At 45.7% G+C, this 19,377-nt stretch overlaps 1 protein-coding gene across 1 annotated transcript in view; it reads right to left on the bottom strand.

The window, feature by feature from the left end:
* MON2 (MON2 homolog, regulator of endosome-to-Golgi trafficking) overlaps nucleotides 1-19,377 on the bottom strand; it is a 461,654-nt gene that overhangs the window by 195,007 nt on the left and 247,270 nt on the right. Inside the window, 7 exon segments of the mRNA XM_030215834.1 lie at nucleotides 6,254-6,355; nucleotides 9,679-9,769; nucleotides 9,848-9,921; nucleotides 10,014-10,094; nucleotides 10,438-10,542; nucleotides 18,232-18,279; nucleotides 18,281-18,345. Coding sequence (XP_030071694.1) covers nucleotides 6,254-6,355; nucleotides 9,679-9,769; nucleotides 9,848-9,921; nucleotides 10,014-10,094; nucleotides 10,438-10,542; nucleotides 18,232-18,279; nucleotides 18,281-18,345 — 566 coding nt within the window.

The raw sequence follows: 19,377 nt of genomic DNA, 5'->3' as shown, positions 1-19,377 counted from the left end.
ATACCTGTAGCAGGTGTTCTCCGAGGACAGCAGGCTGATTGTTCTCACGACTGAGTTGACATCCACGGCAGCCCCCACCAACCGGAACAAAACTTTGCGGGCGGTCCCGCATGCAGGGCACGCCCACCGCGCATGCGCGGTCGTCTTCTCGCCCGTGCGCGACTGTTCCCGCTCAGTTGAATGACAAGCAAGAAATGAGTAAAAACGCAACTCCAAAGGGGAGGAGGGAGGGTAGGTGAGAACAATCAGCCTGCTGTCCTCGGAGAACACCTGCTACAGGTATGTATCATTCGCTTTCTCCGAGGACAAGCAGGCTGCTTGTTCTCACGACTGGGGTATCCCTAACTCTCAGGCTCACTCAAAACAAGAACCCAGGTCAATTGAACCTCGCAACGGCGAGGGTATAACAGAAATTGACCTACGAAGAACAACTAACTGAGAGTGCAGCCTGACCAGAATAAATTCGGGTCCTGGAGGGTGGAGTTGGATTTAAACCCCAAACAGATTCTGCAGCACCGACTGCCCGAACCGACTGTCGCGTCGGGTATCCTGCTGTAGGCAGTAATGAGATGTGAATGTGTGGACAGATGACCACGTCGCAGCTTTGCAAATCTCTTCAATTGTGGCTGACTTCAAGTGGGCCACCGACGCTGCCATGGCTCTGACACTATGAGCCGTGACATGACCCTCAAGAGTCAGCCCAGCCTGGGCGTAAGTGAAGGAAATGCAATCTGCTAGCCAATTGGAGATGGTGCGTTTCCCGACAGCGACCCTTCTATTGGGATCCAAAGAAATAAACAATTGGGCGGACTGTCTGTGGGGCTGTGTCCGCTCCAGATAGAAGGCCAAAGCTCGCTTGCAGTCCAATGTGTGCAACTGACGTTCAGCAGGGCGGGTATGCGGTCTGGGAAAGAATGTTGGCAAGACAATTGACTGGTTAAGATGGAACTCCGACACCACCTTTGGCAGGAACTTAGGGTGAGTGCGGAGCAGTACTCTGTTATGATGAAATTTAGTATACGGAGCATGAGCTACCAGGGCTTGAAGCTCACTGACCCTGCGAGCTGAAGTAACTGCCACCAAGAAAATGACCTTCCAGGTCAAGTACTTCAGATGGCATGAATTCAGTGGCTCGAAAGGAGGTTTCATCAGCTGGGTGAGGACGACGTTGAGATCCCATGACACTGCAGGAGGCTTGACAGGGGGCTTTGACAAAAGCAAGCCTCTCATGAATCGAACGACTAAAGGCTCTCCACTAAAGGCTACACGATGATGGAAAGCACTAATCGCACTAAGGTGATTCCTTACTGAGTTGGTCTTGAGGCCAGACTCTGATAAGTGCAGAAGGTATTCAAGCAGGTTCTGTGCAGGACAAGAACGAGGTTCTAGGGCCTTGCTCTCACACCAAACGACAAACCTCCTCCACTTGAAAAAGTAACTCTTTTTAGTGGAATCCTTTCTAGAGGCAAGCAAGACACGGGAGACACCCTCAGACAGACCCAACGAAGCGAAGTCTACGCCCTCAACATCCAGGCCGTGAGAGCCAGAGACTGAAGGTTGGGGTGCAGAAGCGCTCCATCGTTTTGCAAAATGAGAGTCGGAAAACACTCCAATCTCCACGGTTCTTCGGAGGACAGCTCCAGAAGAAGAGGGAACCAGATCTGGCGGGGCCAAAAAGGCGCTATCAGAATCATGGTGCCGTGGTCTTGCTTGAGCTTCAGTAAGGTCTTCCCCACCAAAGGTATGGGAGGATAAGCATACAGGAGGCCGGTCCCACAATGGAGGAGAAAGGCATCCGACGCTAGTCTGCCGTGTGCCTGTAGTCTGGAACAGAACAGAGGCAGCTTGTGGTTGGTCTGAGAGGCGAAAAGGTCCACCGAGGGAGTGCCCCACTCTCGGAAGATCTTGCGTACCACTCTGGAATGGAGCGACCACTCGTGCGGTTGCATGACTCTGCTCAGTCTGTCGGCCAGACTGTTGTTTACACCTGCCAGGTATGTGGCTTGAAGAAGCATGCCGAACTGGCAGGCCCAACGCCACATCCCGACGGCTTCCTAACACAGGGGGCGAGATCCGGTGCCCCCCTGCTTGTTGATGTAATACATTGCAACCTGATTGTCTGTCCGAATTTGGATAATTTGATAGGACAGCCGATCTCTGAAGGCCTTCAGTGCGTTCCAGACCGCTCGGAGCTCCAGGAGGTTGATCTGAAGATCCTTTTCCTGGAGGGACCACAGTCCCTGGGTGTGAAGCCCATCGACATGAGCTCCCCACCCCAGGCGAGATGCATCCGTCGTCAGCACTTTCGTGGGCTGCGGAATTTGGAATGGACGTCCCAGGGTCAAATTGGTCCGAAGGGTCCACCAGTGCAGCGAATTGCGGCAACTGAGGGACAGGCGGATGACATCTTCTAGATTCCCGGTGGCCTGGCACCACTGGGAAGCTAGGGTCCATTGAGCAGATCTCATGTGAAGACAAGCCATGGGAGTCACATGAACTGTGGAGGCCATATGACCTAGGAGTCTCAACATCTGCCGAGCTGTGACCTGCTGAGACGCTCTGGTCTGGGAAGCGAGGGACAGGAGGTTGTGGGCCCTCGCTTCGGGAAGAAAGGCCTGAGCCGTCTGGGTATTCAGCAGAGCTCCTATGAATTCCAGAGATTGGACAGGCTGGAGATGGGACTTTGGGTAATTTATCACAAACCCCAGCAGCTCCAGGAGGTGAATAGTGCACTGCCTCCGAGGTGTTCTTGACCAGCCAATCGTCGAGATATGGGAACACGTGCACTCCCAGCTTGCGTAGATACGCCGCGACCACCACGAGGCACTTCGTGAACACCCATGGGGCAGAGGCGAGCCCAAAGGGCAGCACACAATACTGAAAGTGCCGTGTCCCCAGGCGGAATCTGAGATACTGTCTGTGAGCTGGCAGTATCGGGATATGAGTGTATGCGTCCTTTAAATCCAAGGAACATAGCCAATCGTTTTTCTGAATCATTGGTAGAAGGGTGCACAAGGAAAGCATCCTGAACTTCTCTTTGACCAGGTATTTGTTCAGGCCTCTCAGGTCTAGGATGGGGCGCATCCCCCCTGTTTTCTTTTCCACAAGGAAGTACCTGGAATAGAATCCCTGCCCCTCCTGCCCGGGTGGCATGGGCTCGACCGCATTGGCGCTGAGAAGGGCAGAGAGTTCCTCTGCAAGTACCTGCTTGTGATGGGAGCTGAAGGATTGAGCTCCCGGAGGACAATTTGGTGGAGGGGAGGCCAAATTCAGGGCGTATCCGCACCGCACTATTTGGAGAACCCACTGGTCGGAGGTTATTAGAGGCCACCTTTGGTGAAAAAGTTTTAACCTCCCCCCGACTGGCAGATCGTCCGGTACGGACACTTTGATGGCGGCTATGTTCCCATGGATCCAGTCAAAAACCCGTCCCCGGTTTTTGCTGCGGAGGCGCCGGGGACTGCTTAGGCGCACGCTGTTGACGGGAACGAGCGCGCTGGGACTGTCCCTGTGCCTGATGAGGCCTTCGGGCCGGCTGGCTGTACCTACGCTTGTTGTAGGCGTAGGGCGCAGCCTGACTGGCCCGGGAAAAACGTCCACCTGCTGAGGTGGATGCTGAAGGCGCCCGGTGGGAGAGCTTGTCGAGGGCGGTTTCCCGCTGGTGTAGTTGGTCCACCAACTGCTCGACCTTCTCACCAAAAATATTATCCTCCCGGCAAGGGACATCGGCCAGCCGCTGCTGGGTGCGGTTGTCCATGTCAGAGGCACGCAGCCATGAGAGCCTGCGCATCACTATACCTTGGGCCGCAGCTCGAGATGCCACATCACAGGTGTCATATATACCCCTGGACAGGAACTTTCTGCACGCCTTCAGCTGCCTGACCACCTCCTGAAAAGGCCTGGACTGCTCCGGGGGGAGCTTGTCGACCAGGTCCGCCAGTTGCTTCACATTATTCCGCATGTGTATGCTCGTGTAGAGCTGGTAGGATTGGATGTGGGTCACGAGCATTGAAGATTGGTAGGCCTTTCTCCCAAACGAGTCCAGAGTGTGAGACTCCCGCCCCGGGGGCGCCGAGGCGGTATCCCTCGAACTCCGTGCCCTCTTGAGAGCAGAGTCCACGACCGCTGAGTCATGAGGCAATTGAGGCCGCATTAACTCTGGGTCCGAGTGGATCCTGTATTGGGACTCCACTTTCTTGGGGATGGTGGGGTTAGATAAAGGTCTCAACCAGTTCCGAAGCAGTGTCTCTTTGAGGACATTGTGCAACGGTACCGTGGAGGACTCTCTAGGTGGTGATGGATAGTTGAGGACCTCGAGCATCTCGGCCCTCGGCTCATCCACAGAGACCACGGGGAAGGGAATGCAGATAGACATATCTCTGACGAAGGAGGCAAAGGAGAGGCTCTCAGGTGGTGAGAGCTTCCTCTCCGGTGAAGGATTTGGGTCGGAGGGAAGGCCCACAGACTCCTCTGAGGAGAAATATCTGGGGTCCTCCTCCTCCCCCCACGAGGCCTCTTCCTCGGTGTCGGACATGAGCTCCTGTAGCTCAGACCTCAACCGGGCCCGGCTCAACTTCGAGGCACTGAGTCCTCGGTGGCGTCGTCGAGCGGTGCACTCCCGCGCCGGCGGGGATGAAGCTCCCTCCATCGACGTCGACGGGGACTCCACCTGCGTGGCGGTCGAGACCGGCACCGCAAGCGGCGTAGAAGGCCTCGGCACCGGGCTAGAGCACGCCGGCGCCTCCATCAACGGCGCCGGGCAGTCTGGCGCATCAGCCCTTCCAGAATCCCCGGAAGGATGGCTCGGAGGCACTCGTCAAGGCCCGCTGTCGGGAAAGGCGAAGGGGCCGGTAGAGGTGCCGGTGCCAGAATCTGCTCGGGTCCAGGAGACGGCACCGAAGTGCTGGTGCCCTGACGCAGCGATACCTCTACCACCGAGGGGGAACGCTCCTCCCGGCGCTGCCGCTTCCTCGGCGTCGAGTCATCTCTGGAGCCGGTAGCCACATGCGCCGTGGGCGATCGATGACGGTGCTTTTTAGCCTTCTTCCGGTGCCCGTCATTGACGCTCGGCGGTACCGAAGAGGAGGAGGTAGATCCCCCTCGGCCTCGACAGGGTTCGGTCCAGAGGGCCCTGGGTAGAGGGAGTGACCGGGGCCAATTGCCCACGCGGCCGCTCACCTCTGCCATCTCCGGAGGACCGGAGGGCCAACGGGACCTGTGCTCCTGGGGTCGATGCCGTCGGTGCCAATTTCGTGGACATCGGTACCGAAGATCCGGCTGTCGACACCGATGCCGTCGAAGTCGACGTCGAGGGGCCGGCGCAAGTTCCGAAAAGACGGTCCCGAAGAACTTGCCTCGCCACCTGTGTCCGTTTCCGTAAACCGAGACACAAGGTGCACGTCTTGGTATCGTGCTCCGGCCCGAGGCACTGGAGGCACCAAGCGCGAGTGTCGGTCTGCGAGATATGCCGGCCGCACCGACCACACTTCTTAAATCCACTCGGGACCTTCGAGGACATCGACGGAAAAATCGCATCGGCGAAGTCAAAGTCGTCGATGGTGGCGGTAAAAATCACACCTCGAAAATAAATCGACCGTGCGGCCACAAGGCCGCAACGAGGCGCCCCCGCTAAAAGTACGAGGGGAAACAAAGTTTTTTTTTTTTTTTTTTTTAACAGAACAAAAGAAACAATCAAAGAAAAACAACGAAGAAAAAAACTCGCGTCTAAGGCGCGATCCGGTTTCCGGGGCTGACAGAGAGAGACGAACACGGCTCTTTCCAGCGCGGAAAAGAAAAGACTGAGCGGGAACGGTCGCGCACGGGCGGGAAGACGGCCGCGCATGCACGGTGGGCGTGCCCTGCGTGCGGGACCGCCCGCAAAGTTTTGTTCCGGTTGGTGGGGGCTGCCGTGGACGTCAACCCAGTCGTGAGAACAAGCAGCCTGCTTGTCCTCGGAGAATATATAGTACACAGGGCCCAGAGTGAGAAAAAGACAGAAGGAATCCACAGGCAAATGCTGAGGAAGTTCTGTTTCAGAAAACATATGCTTTTCCTTTGTCTGGATCATCACGTGTGACAACATAAGATGATTCAGCCACCTGGATTGAGTTGTTTTCAAACCTATAGAGCAAATGTTTGTTTTTACTATACAAATACATTGAAGATTACATCGAGTGACTGACATAACAGTATGATTTTAATGTAAGAAGACGACAAATTCCTGCCACTGCTATTGTTGACAGCCATTGCTTACCTCTAGGAGATGACCAGTCAGAGGTCTCCATAGAATCTCAATCCTGTGCATATTGACAAGTCCTGTTTCTAGCAATTTTGCAACAGCAAAAAGAGATGGTTCCTAAGCAAAACAGAATTTAAACTATCTAAAAAATGAATGCTTTTAAATGAAATGCAAAAAGTTTATTTACTGGAAATCTGATACAATGATCCCTTTATTAAAAGTCAGAAATCCCAATTTTTTCCAAACAAATCTATAATTCAATATCAAATAAAATCAATTAATAATTCTAATACATTTGAATATGGACTCTAAAGCATGGTAAGATTTTGCAGTTGACATGGGTTAATGGCCAAAATTAACATGCAGTAAAGGCAAAACCTTCATGTTAACTGTTGGGGGCATTCACAATATTTTGCTATTCAGTTAACAAAAAGTTCTTTACCATGTGTTACCTGTTAATGCAGAACTTACTGCACAGCATTAACTGCCATTAATTGCCACATTAATAACAATTTAGTAAACAGGCTCCTATATGGTTTGCACAGGAAGAGACTAGTTGCACTGTGTTTTTTGCACAACACAGGTTTAATGTAGCAATTATTTTCTTCGATCAGGGCAGGAGCAATTCCTTAGCAAATTAAATTCGGTGTTTATATACAACTAGGAAAAAATGCCCGTTTCTGAGCAGAATGAAACGGGCGCTAGCAAGGGGCCCCCTCCCTCCGTCCCTCGAAGCTACTTGCCTTGTTCGCTGTGGGCCGTTTCGGCCCTCGAGTGTCAATAGCTCCGCCCTCGACGTCATGACGTTTTGACGCGAGGGCGGTGCACACACTCCAGGGCACACCGGATATCTCGGGCGCCTCAACTTCCGTGGAGGCTTCAGAACGTTGGGGTTGCCTTTTATATATATATATAGATGATATTAATAGCAATACTGAGTGTGACCATGCAGGAGACCTAGGTTTTGAATTGTTTGGCCTTTTGCATTTTGGGATAGCAGCCATGCAGTTATAGCTCTTGGCAGAAAGCACAGAAGAAAGTTCTAGTTCCAGCATCTGCTCAAGAGTCTAAAGAAAGTATGAATTAGAATTCTAGACAGAATGCTAACTTATTTTAAATAGTGAACTCCTGTCACTATGGCAAAGAGTGGAAGAAGGATTAAAGAGAGATGGGGTCAGAAGTCACAGATGGCTCTGTGATACAAACTCACAAAAATAACTGCTGTGTCCATCAGCACAAGACATGGGGTGATAATGCTCCACGGTAAGGGGCTACCAGCTGAGCAGTACAGGAATAGTCAATGTGGGGCTAAGGTGAATAAACTAAATAGGATAAAAAAGTGAAAAAGATCAAGAAGGGAAAAATATGATTGTAGAAGATGAGAACTTTTCAACATGTTGTAATCATTCACAAGAAGACAATAACATGGTAATCATGTCAGTATAAGAGGTTATGCTCTGGCCCTAGACACTGGATACTCCAGTTGTGGGTGTCAGAACCACAGATGGTCCAATTACACTGAGTATAACGCTGGAAGTCACTGGGACAAAATCAAACAGCAAAATGGTGAGGAAAAATAGGGGCACAGCTCACCTGCAAATCACTTGGTTTCCCATCCGGCTCTTAGGCCTGAGAGGGCCTCTGGAGTCAAAAAATAAAGGAAACTTATAAAGGGGAAAAATTCCTCTAAGGCTCTTTAAAGGCAAAAGAGAAGAAAATGGAGGACAGAAAGCAGAAAAAAAACACGTGTGAGGGAAGGGACCAGAACTAGAAGAAAAACAAATGCACTGAAGAGAGACCCACAGAAACGTGTCCTCTCTTCTCCGCAGATGATCCCAAGCTCACAAGTTAGGCAGGAAGGCACCCACTCATGTGCAGTGGGGGTGCTGCCTGAAGCTTTTAAAGACAGAGTATGTTGGGTAGAATTTCCGCAACGGGCTCCGTCAGATGATACCACCCATATATGAGAATATTCTGGGCTGCTTGTCCTTGGAGAACATAGTATATGATGGCAGATAAAGACCTGCATGGTCCATCTAGTCTGCCCAATAAGGCGACCAAAGCTGCACCTGCCACTCCATGCAGGTTACACTCCATCATGATCAAATACTGACTAAAGAAATAAGGCAGTCACACAATTATGGAAGACTGGTTTTATAATTTTGGATAGTCACATTTATTGCTGATATTTGAATAAACCAGCAATCCAACATGTGTTCCCATCTCCAAACTAAATACTACTGGTTGAATTTTCAAAGGGATATAGCCACCCAAGACCTAGTCGACTAGATAAATTTTTTTTTGGCAATTCATAAGGACTGAATGGTAAAGTTATCTAGAAACATTGTGGGAGGACCAAGAGGCAGGATTAGGTCAGATGCAAAAAGTTAGCTGTCTAACGCTTATACAGGCTTATCTTCTTTCAGCACGATATCCACTGCTGCCCCAACAATGGCGTATTTGGGAGGGGGTGGTGTCAATGGTGGGATATTTTATTAACAAACTAGGTGGAAGGGAGGGAGAATTGTTGGGGGGGGGAAGGAGAAACGTGTCATAATAAACATTTTAATTTGGGTGAGATGAAAGAATGATGGAGAATGAGGGTGTGAAGAGCATTCACAATTTTAATTCTTATTGGGGCAGGTGGGAGAGGATATAGCCAACCAATGCTGATTTTCAGCACTAGCTGGCAAAGTTTAGGCAGCCATGATTCCTAAATTTAGTAAGGAAAATGTTCACATGCAAATCTAGTTGGCAAGAAGTAGCTGAAAATTAATCTAATTTAACTGGGCACATTTTAACTAACTTAGGGCCCTGTTTACTAAGCCACGCTATAGGCGCACTAGCATTTTTAGCTGCGTTAAAAATTAGCATGCACTAATGCTAGAGACGCCCATAGGAATATATGGGCGTCTCTAGCATTTAGCACACGCTAAAAACACTAGCACACCTTAGTAAACAGAGCCCTTAGTTAGGCACCCTTCTCTTTTTTTAAAAACTTGATCCCTTGGTGTTTCTAATTCCTGAAAAGATAGGGGAAATAAAGAATTGCAGACAAAAATGGGTTAATTCATAACTTAGAACCCATGGGGTCAAAATTCAAAGGGGTTTAACATGCTGAGCTGACTAGCTGATATTCAGTGGCCTGGTTAATTTCCGGGTTGCCACATGTATCTGGATATTCAATGCCGAAAACTGTACATGCCCTGTTACTGAATATCCAGGGTTAGTTCAGGCGACAGCTATGAGTGGCTTACAAGCCTCTCACCGTCATGAGGTGAATATTATCCCATATAATTTATATAGCTAAACAGTTTGGATTGATTATGCAAGGCTTGGCTCCTTCCTTCTACTACCAGCATCACATAGCCTTACCCAAAACAATTTCCAAAATTTTTAGCCTACTTACATATGGTGTAGGTTTTAGGAATGTTCTTTACCTTATTATTACCATAAGCCATATCCATGGCTTCAAGAGACAATGAACACAGTGCATTTATTAAATGGTGCAGTGAAACATCATCAAGGTACCTGAAAAATTAAAATCTTCCATTAGCTGCCAAATAATGGAGCATTGATCAAAGTTTAAATTGAAGAAGCATCACTTACTGTGAACTTTCAAACAGTCTTGAAAGGATACTGGAGATTACTGGCAAATCAGTCATAACTGCTGTAGTTAGAACCTTAGCAAGGGGGAAAAAAACCCCAAGGCTGTTATATAATGGCATATATTAAGAAATAAATAAAAGAAACCACAAAAAAGATTCACGCTTACTGTGCTGGGTCCCTCCACAGCTCTACCAGGTTTTAAGGCACCCCCACTGCTGGGTTTTAATCCCAGAATCCAGACAAGATGCTAAAAAAACAAACAAATAAAATTACTACTCATCAAAATATAATAAAATACATATGGCCTTGTTTATTAAGTTGTGCTAAGGGCGCACTAGCATTTTTAGCACATGCTAAACGCTAAAGACCCCCTTAGGAATATATGGGTGTCTTTAGCATTGCTAAAAACACTACTGCATCTTAGTAAACAGGGCCCATAGTATATAAAAAAAATAACATCTATAATTTTCCTCTTTCAAAGTTTTCCTCTAAAATTATATACAAGCATATGAATTATTACCTGATATAGATAATTGACCCTAATACACTTATACAAAAAAAAAATCATGTTTATAATATTTGCATGTTACCTGTAAAGTTGCCAGCACAAGTTGCCATGAGGTCCCCAGAAAAGCACCATGACAGTGAGCCAGGTTTAGCAGAGTCCTCATACACTGAATATTTTTTGATGTTAGCTGCATTAAATAATATTTATTAATACACTTCATACAACATAATTGTCATAACTTACAAAGCTGCTGTTCAAAATGGCTTACAGCCTGAAATTCTTTTGTGGAATATCCAGTTAAAGTTAAGCAAATAAGTTAAATTTACTTAGTTTAAGTTATAGGGATAAACAGAGGAGTAGTGTAGACAAGACGAGAGAGTCGAAGAATGTCATATATAGGATTTACATAAAAAGTCACTAGTCAACTCGACATGGCATCAAGTTTCAGCAATACGCCACAATACGCCAACTGAGATGGAGTAGTTTGCAGCAGCACTTGAAACCAGCAGATTCTATAACACTTCTGAGGCGTATTCTTAACCTTTTTCAAGGCTGCTCCGTCTCAGTTGTTTGTGGTATACTGACACGCTATTTCATGAATTTGAAATTACAATAAGACTCCTGAAGCAGAAACTTTTGCCAAAATGCGGTGCCATGTTGAGTAGACTAGTGACATTTTATGAATAAATTCTATGAATGACATTCTTCAACTCCCTCGTGTTTTGGAAATGTTTTATTCTCTACACTACTCCCCTATTTATCCCTCTACATTCGTAATGTTCTTCGTTCTTCCACTTCAGTGGCTGACATTTACCTTGGTTTAAGTAAGCCTGATAAGTCATACAGATACAGTAACTTTAGGTCAGGTATTTGTGCAGCCCAACTGGACTCAATAGCATTCAGTATCAGTTTACTCAAGCTCTTAACACATACTTTCCCCTTCCTATATTTAACTGGTTAACTTTTATGCAGAAAACAAATTATCTGGATAAAAGCTAAACAGTCTGTGGAGCCGCAAGTCAAAAGTTAAGAATTATCCAAGTAACTCCCGAGTAACATTTGAACATCAGCCCCTTACAGTCCAAATCTGTGTACAGTGAAACTGGATAATTAGCTCCAGGTTACACTATGTATGGTGAATAATGGATTGAAACTGGGATAATTTTATAAACAGATTTGGACTCCAGACACTATGGTTACTCTTCAGTCCAAATGCATCTCGATGATGTGTCCATGCAGAAAGAATAATTTGTCTTCAAGAAATGGATTATCTCGATAATCCATTTCTTGAATGAAGACAAATTATTCTTTCTGCATGGACACATCATTGATTGATCTTCAGCTCTATATTAAGTAGTCTCTAAAGATCAAACTCAAGCTAGCACATTTGCTTATTTCCGATCTGATGAAGGGCAAACCTTCGAAAGCTAATCAAGAAATGTATTAAGTTATGTCCAATAAAAAAAGGTATCATCTTATTTTCTTTTCCATGTTTTATTTTGTTTGATTTCTATTGATAACCTTAAGAGTGGACTAACACGGCTACCACACTCCTCAGGTCAGAAACTACTTAGAGAAAAGCAGCAAGAAAATAATAATATTCTATAGTACTTATTCACCAAAGCACTTTACAATATAATGTTTCAGAAATATGCATGGAGCTGATTGTACATCAACACATTTCTGACATCTTCACTCTCTAGTTGTTTCTCAGCAGCTAAAAGAGAAGAATTATACTGAAGATTAACGTGCACAGGAGTTCACAGAAAAGCAAGTTTAACTTGATCTCTAAGATTTCTCCTAATAGCTCAATATTCTGACCACTAGATCAAACTTATTTCCTCCTCTTAGTTAATAGGTTCACTAGGCTTTCTCTATAAAGCAATCACAACAAAGAGAAATTTGTACATAGAATACCTGAATCCAAGCATGACTAGTAATTCTCTAGTTGGGAGGAAGTGATGTCAGCTGTGCAGATGGCAGCATAGGGATTTAGTTCCCAGGCCACTCAGGCTATTTTAGAGTCCCACTCACCTCTTTGGCTTATATTTTTGTGTGAAGTGGACGTTTGGTAATGAGAGACTCGGGGTGTGTCTTATGGAGACGCACAAGCAGTAGACTAACATTAAAACCTATTCCAGTGCCAATAGCTCTCAGCTTCTGCAGCTTGACCCTAAGATGGCAGCGGTAATTGCAGAATCCATGAAGCTTGCTGATTCGTGTGGTGAGGAGCTTGCGACATTTAGAACGGAGATGTATAATTGGTTCCAGGAACTCTGTTTGGACCTGGCCACCACAAGTTTGGACATACAGGAAGTAATGAAGGAGCTTAGAAAGATTATGGGCAGCCATACTGAAGTGGCAAAGGTCCAGTTAATGTCGCATGTGGAGGACATAGGCACGCTTCAGATGCAGGTCGGCCATTTGGAACAGATGCAAGAGGAAGCTGTGCTCAAGCTTGAAGAGCTAGAAAATAGGTCTAGAAGAAGTAATCATCATTTTCAGGGCATCCCGTGGGAGAGTCTCACAGTCGAGAGGTGGTGGATCTTATTTTTGCCTTGGCTGTCCAGGAGAAAGGTTCCTGGGGAGATGCTGTGCCCTTTGCCTTTGAGAGGGTGCATAGAGTGGCAGGACCACAGACTAGGAACCTGCCCAGAGATGCACTTGCCTGCTTTCAAAGTATATGGATAGAGAGTGGATCCTTCAGGCAGTGCGTCACAAAGGCAAGTCAGTGGATTGGGATGGTAATGTGGTGGAGATTTTCTCTGATATCGCTCTTGCAATGCTCCAGTGGAAACAAGCCTACAAGGATTGGACCTTCATGCTGGGCGAATGCCAAGTTCGCCATCAATGGTAGTTCTCAACTGGGCTTGCTTTCACCTGGAATGGCACTTTGTACTCGGGTCTATAGTGGCGGACATCCACAGGAATTTGCAGATGGCAGGCCTTCTGAGCTTGGCAGAACCACAGGAACCTGCGTCACCCACACAAGCTGCATGTGAATCATCAGATAATACATAGCAGAAGGTGACCACAGCAGTCAAGAAATCCCAAGGGATGCCTGACACTCAGCAAGAAGTATCTGATATTTAGAGCCTGTGTTCATTCTCAGGTGGTTTAGATACTTCAATAATCTTTGGTATGCTTGTGGGTTGAGTGGGGACCTATGTTTACATTCTTTGTGTGTGTTTTTTAATGTTTTTTTGCATTGGCCTGGGTGACTCGTAATCTTGGCTGCTGTCTCAGGGCCACTTCCTCTATTTTGTGTCTGCTCTGTATGCAGGAGGCACAGTATAGATTGGGGGGGGGGGGGGATAAGGCTGGCGGTGGGGGTGTAAGGGTGTTTGTATGTATATCGGGTGGGGTAGATAGGGTGTTTGTTAGGTATCCAAATAGAGGGGGGTGGAGGATTTGGGAGTGCTGTTCCTTCAATTTTGGTATGGCAGGGTTGAAATTTATTTCCTTTAAGGTTAAAGGGCTAAATTCCCCACAAAATAGGCTTCTCGTAATCAGATGGATGTGGGTTTTATTCAGGAGACTCATCTTGTATCTTGCTATGAGTGATTATTAGCCCATCCTCACTAGCCAACAGATTTTCATGCCTAACACTTTTCATAGGAAAACGAATGGGGTGAGCATTTTACTTCATAAAAATCTGAGGTGTGAGGTTAAATCCTCCCTTAAGGACGCAGAGGGTGTTACTTAATTGCTAAAGTGGAGATAGAGGGTCAATTATATACCTTGGCGAACATTTAAGCTCCCAATAAAGATCAAGGGCATTCTTGGAGAAGATGGAACAGAAGATGCTGGCACATTGAGACGGAATCTTGATTTTAGGAGGGGAATTTAATTTAACCAGGGATCCTTCAGTGGACAATTGTTTCCAGGGAACATATGCAGGGAGTGGTGTGTGGATTGCATTTGGAGGATGTGTGGAGAGTGTTTCACCTTAGGGACAGAGATTATACTTTCTTCTCCTCACTTCATGTATCCTAGTCCCAAATTGATATGTGGTTCCTAGCCAGGGGTGATTGCCATTCTGTGAGACAGGTGGTCATAAAGACGAGACTGTGGTCAGACCATGCACCCATATTTTTGTGCTTGCATACCTCCTCTCGTATGCAGAAGAGGAGATTCTGGACCTTGAATGATCAATTGTTGTGTGATCTCCCCACTTTGACTAGGGATCTGCATGACTATTTTCAAATTGATAATATGGGGGATGCCACTTCTATTATCCTCTGAGAATGCTTTAAAGCTTATATGAGAGGTACGGGCATTGCTAAGGATGCTTCTAGATTCAAAGTTCATCAGAAGCAAAAGCTGTAGTTGCAGGCTGAGATCCTCTCGCTTGAGCAGTCCCATAAATGCAACCCGAGGCAGAAAGGAATTTTAAAGATATTGGCAAAGAAATGGCTGGTGCTGCAAGACTTAGCGCTTCAGGAAATTCAGTGGGCACTGCAGCAGACCCAACAGGAATTTTTTTGACTGGGGCAATAAGGGTAGGCGGGGTGTTAGCAAATAAGCTGAAGAAGCGTCAGGCCCGCAACCTCATTTTACATATTAAGAATGAGCAAGGGCAGGTTCTTGGTCAAGAGATACAAATAGGGCAGGAATTTCTTCATTATCACCAGCAGATATATTCTGCTGAGGAGGACACCCCTTAGATGACACTGAGGACTACCTGTCTATTGCCTTGTTGGATGGGGAAGGCAGATAAGCTGTTGGCACCAATTTTGGTGGAGGAGATGCTTTGGGCCATTTCATCTCTCTTAAAGCACAAGGGAACCAGGAGTTGATGGATTTACGAACTTCGCTCAGGATCTTGCAGAGCCAGTGGCTCAAATGTTCAACGCACTCCTGGACGAATGTGCTCTCCCCTCTCACTAAGGCAAGCAAGCATTTCCCTTTTGCTGAAACCAGGAAGGATCCAGTCCACTGTGCCTCTTATTGCCTGATTTCCTTGCTTAGGGTGGATTATAAGATTTTTACGCAAATTTTGTGGCTAGGCTGCAGCATTACTTGCCCACCTTGATTCATGGGGATCAATCAGGCTTCACTGTGGGCTGTCAGCCTTATGATAATATTTGGTGGTTAGTGGATTTACTTTGGATGGCCCATGGGAGACCACCTCCAGAGCTGCTTCTTGCGATTGATGTGGAGAAGGCCTTCGATAGGGTTTCATGGTCTTTTATCATGGCTACGCTGCGTTTGTGGTTTAGGGGAATTTCCTGCATTGGTTGGCCTTGATCTATGATAGCCTGGTAACCTGTTTATGTTTCAACGCTTTTATTGATGACATTACAGAACAATAATCACATTCTACCTTTTAAAGGTACAATGTCTAGTAGCGCTTTAGAAATGATAAGTAGTAGTAGTAGTAGTAACTCAACCATGAATAAGTAAACATCTAATACAATTTGTTATCTTCTGTCATCAAGCTTTTATCGTTCCCCCCACCCTCCTCATACCCATCCTCTATTTATCTTTAATCAATTATTATTGCATTGTAAACTTGCATAACTCAAATTCCAAAATCACAGGTCATGCTAATAACATTTTAGCTATTTAACTGTTCATTATCCATTATAGTGTCTCTTTGAACTTTCCTCTCTTCTTCCCCTCCCCATGATCCCCATCCCTCTCCCCCCTCTTCTCTTTTCCAATACAGTTATTGAGAGGTGCACATATTGCTGATCTGCATCATATCCATCAGACCTCATGAAATTCCAAAACCTCACAATTGAGAATAGTTGTAATAACCGCAAAACTTATATTGATGTCTCTCCCCCCTCCCCCTGCCTGGTAACCTGTTTAAAGATCTATGGGGGCTATACTGAATTTTTTCCCTTGCAGCAAGGCACCCATCAGGGTTGCCTCTTGTCCGCTTTGATTTTTGCCATGATTATGGAACCCGTTGGCACAAGCAGTGTCAAGTTTCTGGGGCATTGCGGGTGGAGTTGTGTAGTTTCTCTTCCAGTTTTTTTGGGCTACTTCCACTATTATTTAATTGGGAGTTAAGATCCTCATATCGAGCACCTGTTCACAGTTAATTATGCTCCCTTACTTGCTTTTCTTTAAGGAGCTGGATCGTTGGGAGAGTCAAAGTGTGTCCTGGTTTGGGAAGGTTCACGCTGTAAGATAGTCATTCTTCCTCAGTTTCTATACTTGTTTGCTTGCTTGCTCTTCCACCCCCGCGATCATTTATGCTCTGTTTGCAGAGGAGGATATTTTCCTATATTTGGAAGTGTAGGCCCCTGTAGGTCTGGCAGGAACGTATGTATCTTGATTGTTCCCATGGTGGGATGGGGATACCAAATTTTTAATTATATTATCAGGTGGCTCAGCTGAAGACCCCTGCTTGAGTGGCTGCCTTCCCCAATAAGATATGGGACAATAAGCATTTAATACCTACAGCCCCATATGGTACGTCATGTACCTTGTCCGTCTGGCATACTCTCCACTCCAAATATTTCCCTAACCAGAATTATTTTTATGACACTCCATACAATGCACCCCGGACTTTGCTCCAGAAGTCCTGGAATAGTTCCTTTCATCAGTAGATGCCAGAAAGCCTCAAAGCATTGGGTCAGATGATAATTCAGGATCATATTGTTTGAGGGGATTAGAGATGAGTATGGTCTGGACAGTAAAGACTTTTTTCATTACTGCCAGCTGCGAGATTTTCTGGCACATACACTGGACTAGAGAGAATTTTGCGTTTTTGAAAGTCTTTTGGATGGGTGGGAGACGGGGCTTATTTCTCGCATCTATAAGGCCTTGTTATCTGGGGGAAGAGTTTAGGGGTGAGTTGGGAGATAGGTTGAGGGATGGGTTTTGGATGGGTATATTGATGTTTGCTATTTATATCCTGTTATTTCTCTTTCTTTTTATGTTTCTCTTCTATCTCTTGAAATTAATAAAGGTATTCACCTATAAGGCCTTGTTATATAGCAGTCCGTCCAAGAAATCCTATGAAAAGAAAATGGGAAATCTTGTTATGGCACCATTGGGACTTCAAGCAGTGGGATCTGATTTACTTGAATCTTCTTCATATCTTAACTGCGACTAATATGATTGAGCATGGATACAAAATGTTGTTTTAATGGTATTATACTGTTGCTCGGCTTCTGATAATGTATGGCACAGGGATCAGGCACTGCTGGAGGGGCTGCTCTCAAATGGGGACCTTTCTTCATATTTGGTGGGAGTGCCCTTGTGTGCAGTCCTATTGAGTATGCATGGCTCAGAAGTTGGGGAACATTTTAAGATTGACAATTCCAGTGGACATGGGGACTTTCTTCCTAAATAATGGCCTAATTGGCTTGACCCTGAGGCACAGCACTTGGTGGCTATGGTCGTGAGGCTGTGCCTCGTTTCTTTTTGAACCTGTTCCTTTAGAAAATGGGCTTTATTTGTTTGATGTCTAAGCTGACTGCTTTAAAGAAATATGCTATGGTCTCTTTCCTGCATATTTGACTTCCCTACAGTAGATGGAGGGGAAGGCGTTTTTAGCCCACTTCCAGTTTTGTTTTACATTATGTGCTTCTGATATTGTTCCCTTGGTTTACTACACACCCTGGGAGGGAGGGGGACCTCTGTGCCTTACTGCTGCTTGTATTGAGTGGTAGTGATGTAGAAGATTTCTAATGGTGTAGTGTTTCACTTGTTCTTGTTGTAATGCTGTCTTCTGACATTCATAAAGTTTATTTCACACAAAAAAATACTCTAGCTGTAGGTCCCTGCTCCAGAAGAACCTTCAGCAGTCTCATTGCTAAGACAAAACATTCTCATCAAGATTTCTAAGAGGAATAAGAACAGCTGCAATTCAAGAGAGACCACCATGAATAAGATACTTTCATAAATAATACTTTACCACAACAGTTCCCTGGGGCTGGACTGCTAATGGTTGCCCTACTGCAACCAACTTGCTGATGAGACTCACTTGATGGACTTATCATCTGTACATTCTGTCCTTGTATAGAATATGCTGAACAAACAAGTCATCACATTTAGAATTAACACTCAAACACACTAATACATACATACACATTAAGTTTGCAATCTCATTTCAAAAACATAACCATTTCTATATATGGTTAATAAAGTATACTGTTAATAAAAATTATGTTAGAATAATAAGTGTCTAAGCTAAGATAAATGTAGAAAAAATGAGAAATCAATTTTATGGATGCAAAAAATTCCCACTGTGCCCACCAAACCAACTCACTATGCTATTCCAACCCATTTAATGAGCACTAGTACTCCCAACCCAATTGGCACTGGGCCCCTCAATCCACTGGAATGGCTTAACAAATCTTTCTGTTCCATATTCACACATGCAGGGATAGTAAGAAACACATAGGAATGGAAGTGTGGTACACCCTAAGCAATTTTCAGAGGACTGTGTTCATGAGGAGCTAGCTAAACTAAGGTGGACAAATCAATGGCAACAGATGGTATACATCCAAGGGTACCGAAGAAACTTAGGAAGTTCTGGTGACTCCCTTGTCTGACTTTTCAATGCTTCTCTAGAGTCAGGAGTGGTCCAGAGGACTGAAGGCCAAATGTGGTTCCTCTCAAAAAAAAAAGAGGAGGCTGACCTCTGTGCCAAGTAAATTAATGGAAATGCTTCTAAAACAGAGAATAGCGAGGTCTCTAGAATCCAACAAAATGTAGGACTCCTGGCAGCACAGTTTCACTAGAGGCAGGACTTATTAGACAAATCTAATTAATTTCTTTGACTGGGTGACCAGAGAGTTGGATCGAGAGAGAGAGAACTAGATGTGGATTACTTAGATTTTAGCAAAGCCTTGTGACACAGCTCCACATAGACAACTTATAAGTACGCTGAGTGCCCTTATATAGGCTCTAAAGTGACTGACTGGGTTAGGAACAAAATCTAGACCATCCCTGTAGGTGAAGATAACATGAGGAGGTTCTAGCAAATGCTTAATCCAAAATTTGGCAGATATAAAATGCATTTGGACTAAAAAAAACAGATAAGAAGCAATACAGTTAT

This window comes from Microcaecilia unicolor, chromosome 10, assembly GCF_901765095.1.
Source record: "Microcaecilia unicolor chromosome 10, aMicUni1.1, whole genome shotgun sequence".
Taxonomy (NCBI): domain Eukaryota; kingdom Metazoa; phylum Chordata; class Amphibia; order Gymnophiona; family Siphonopidae; genus Microcaecilia; species Microcaecilia unicolor.
Note: the sequence above shows the minus strand (reverse complement) of the source record. Positions and strands in the feature narration are given on the sequence as shown.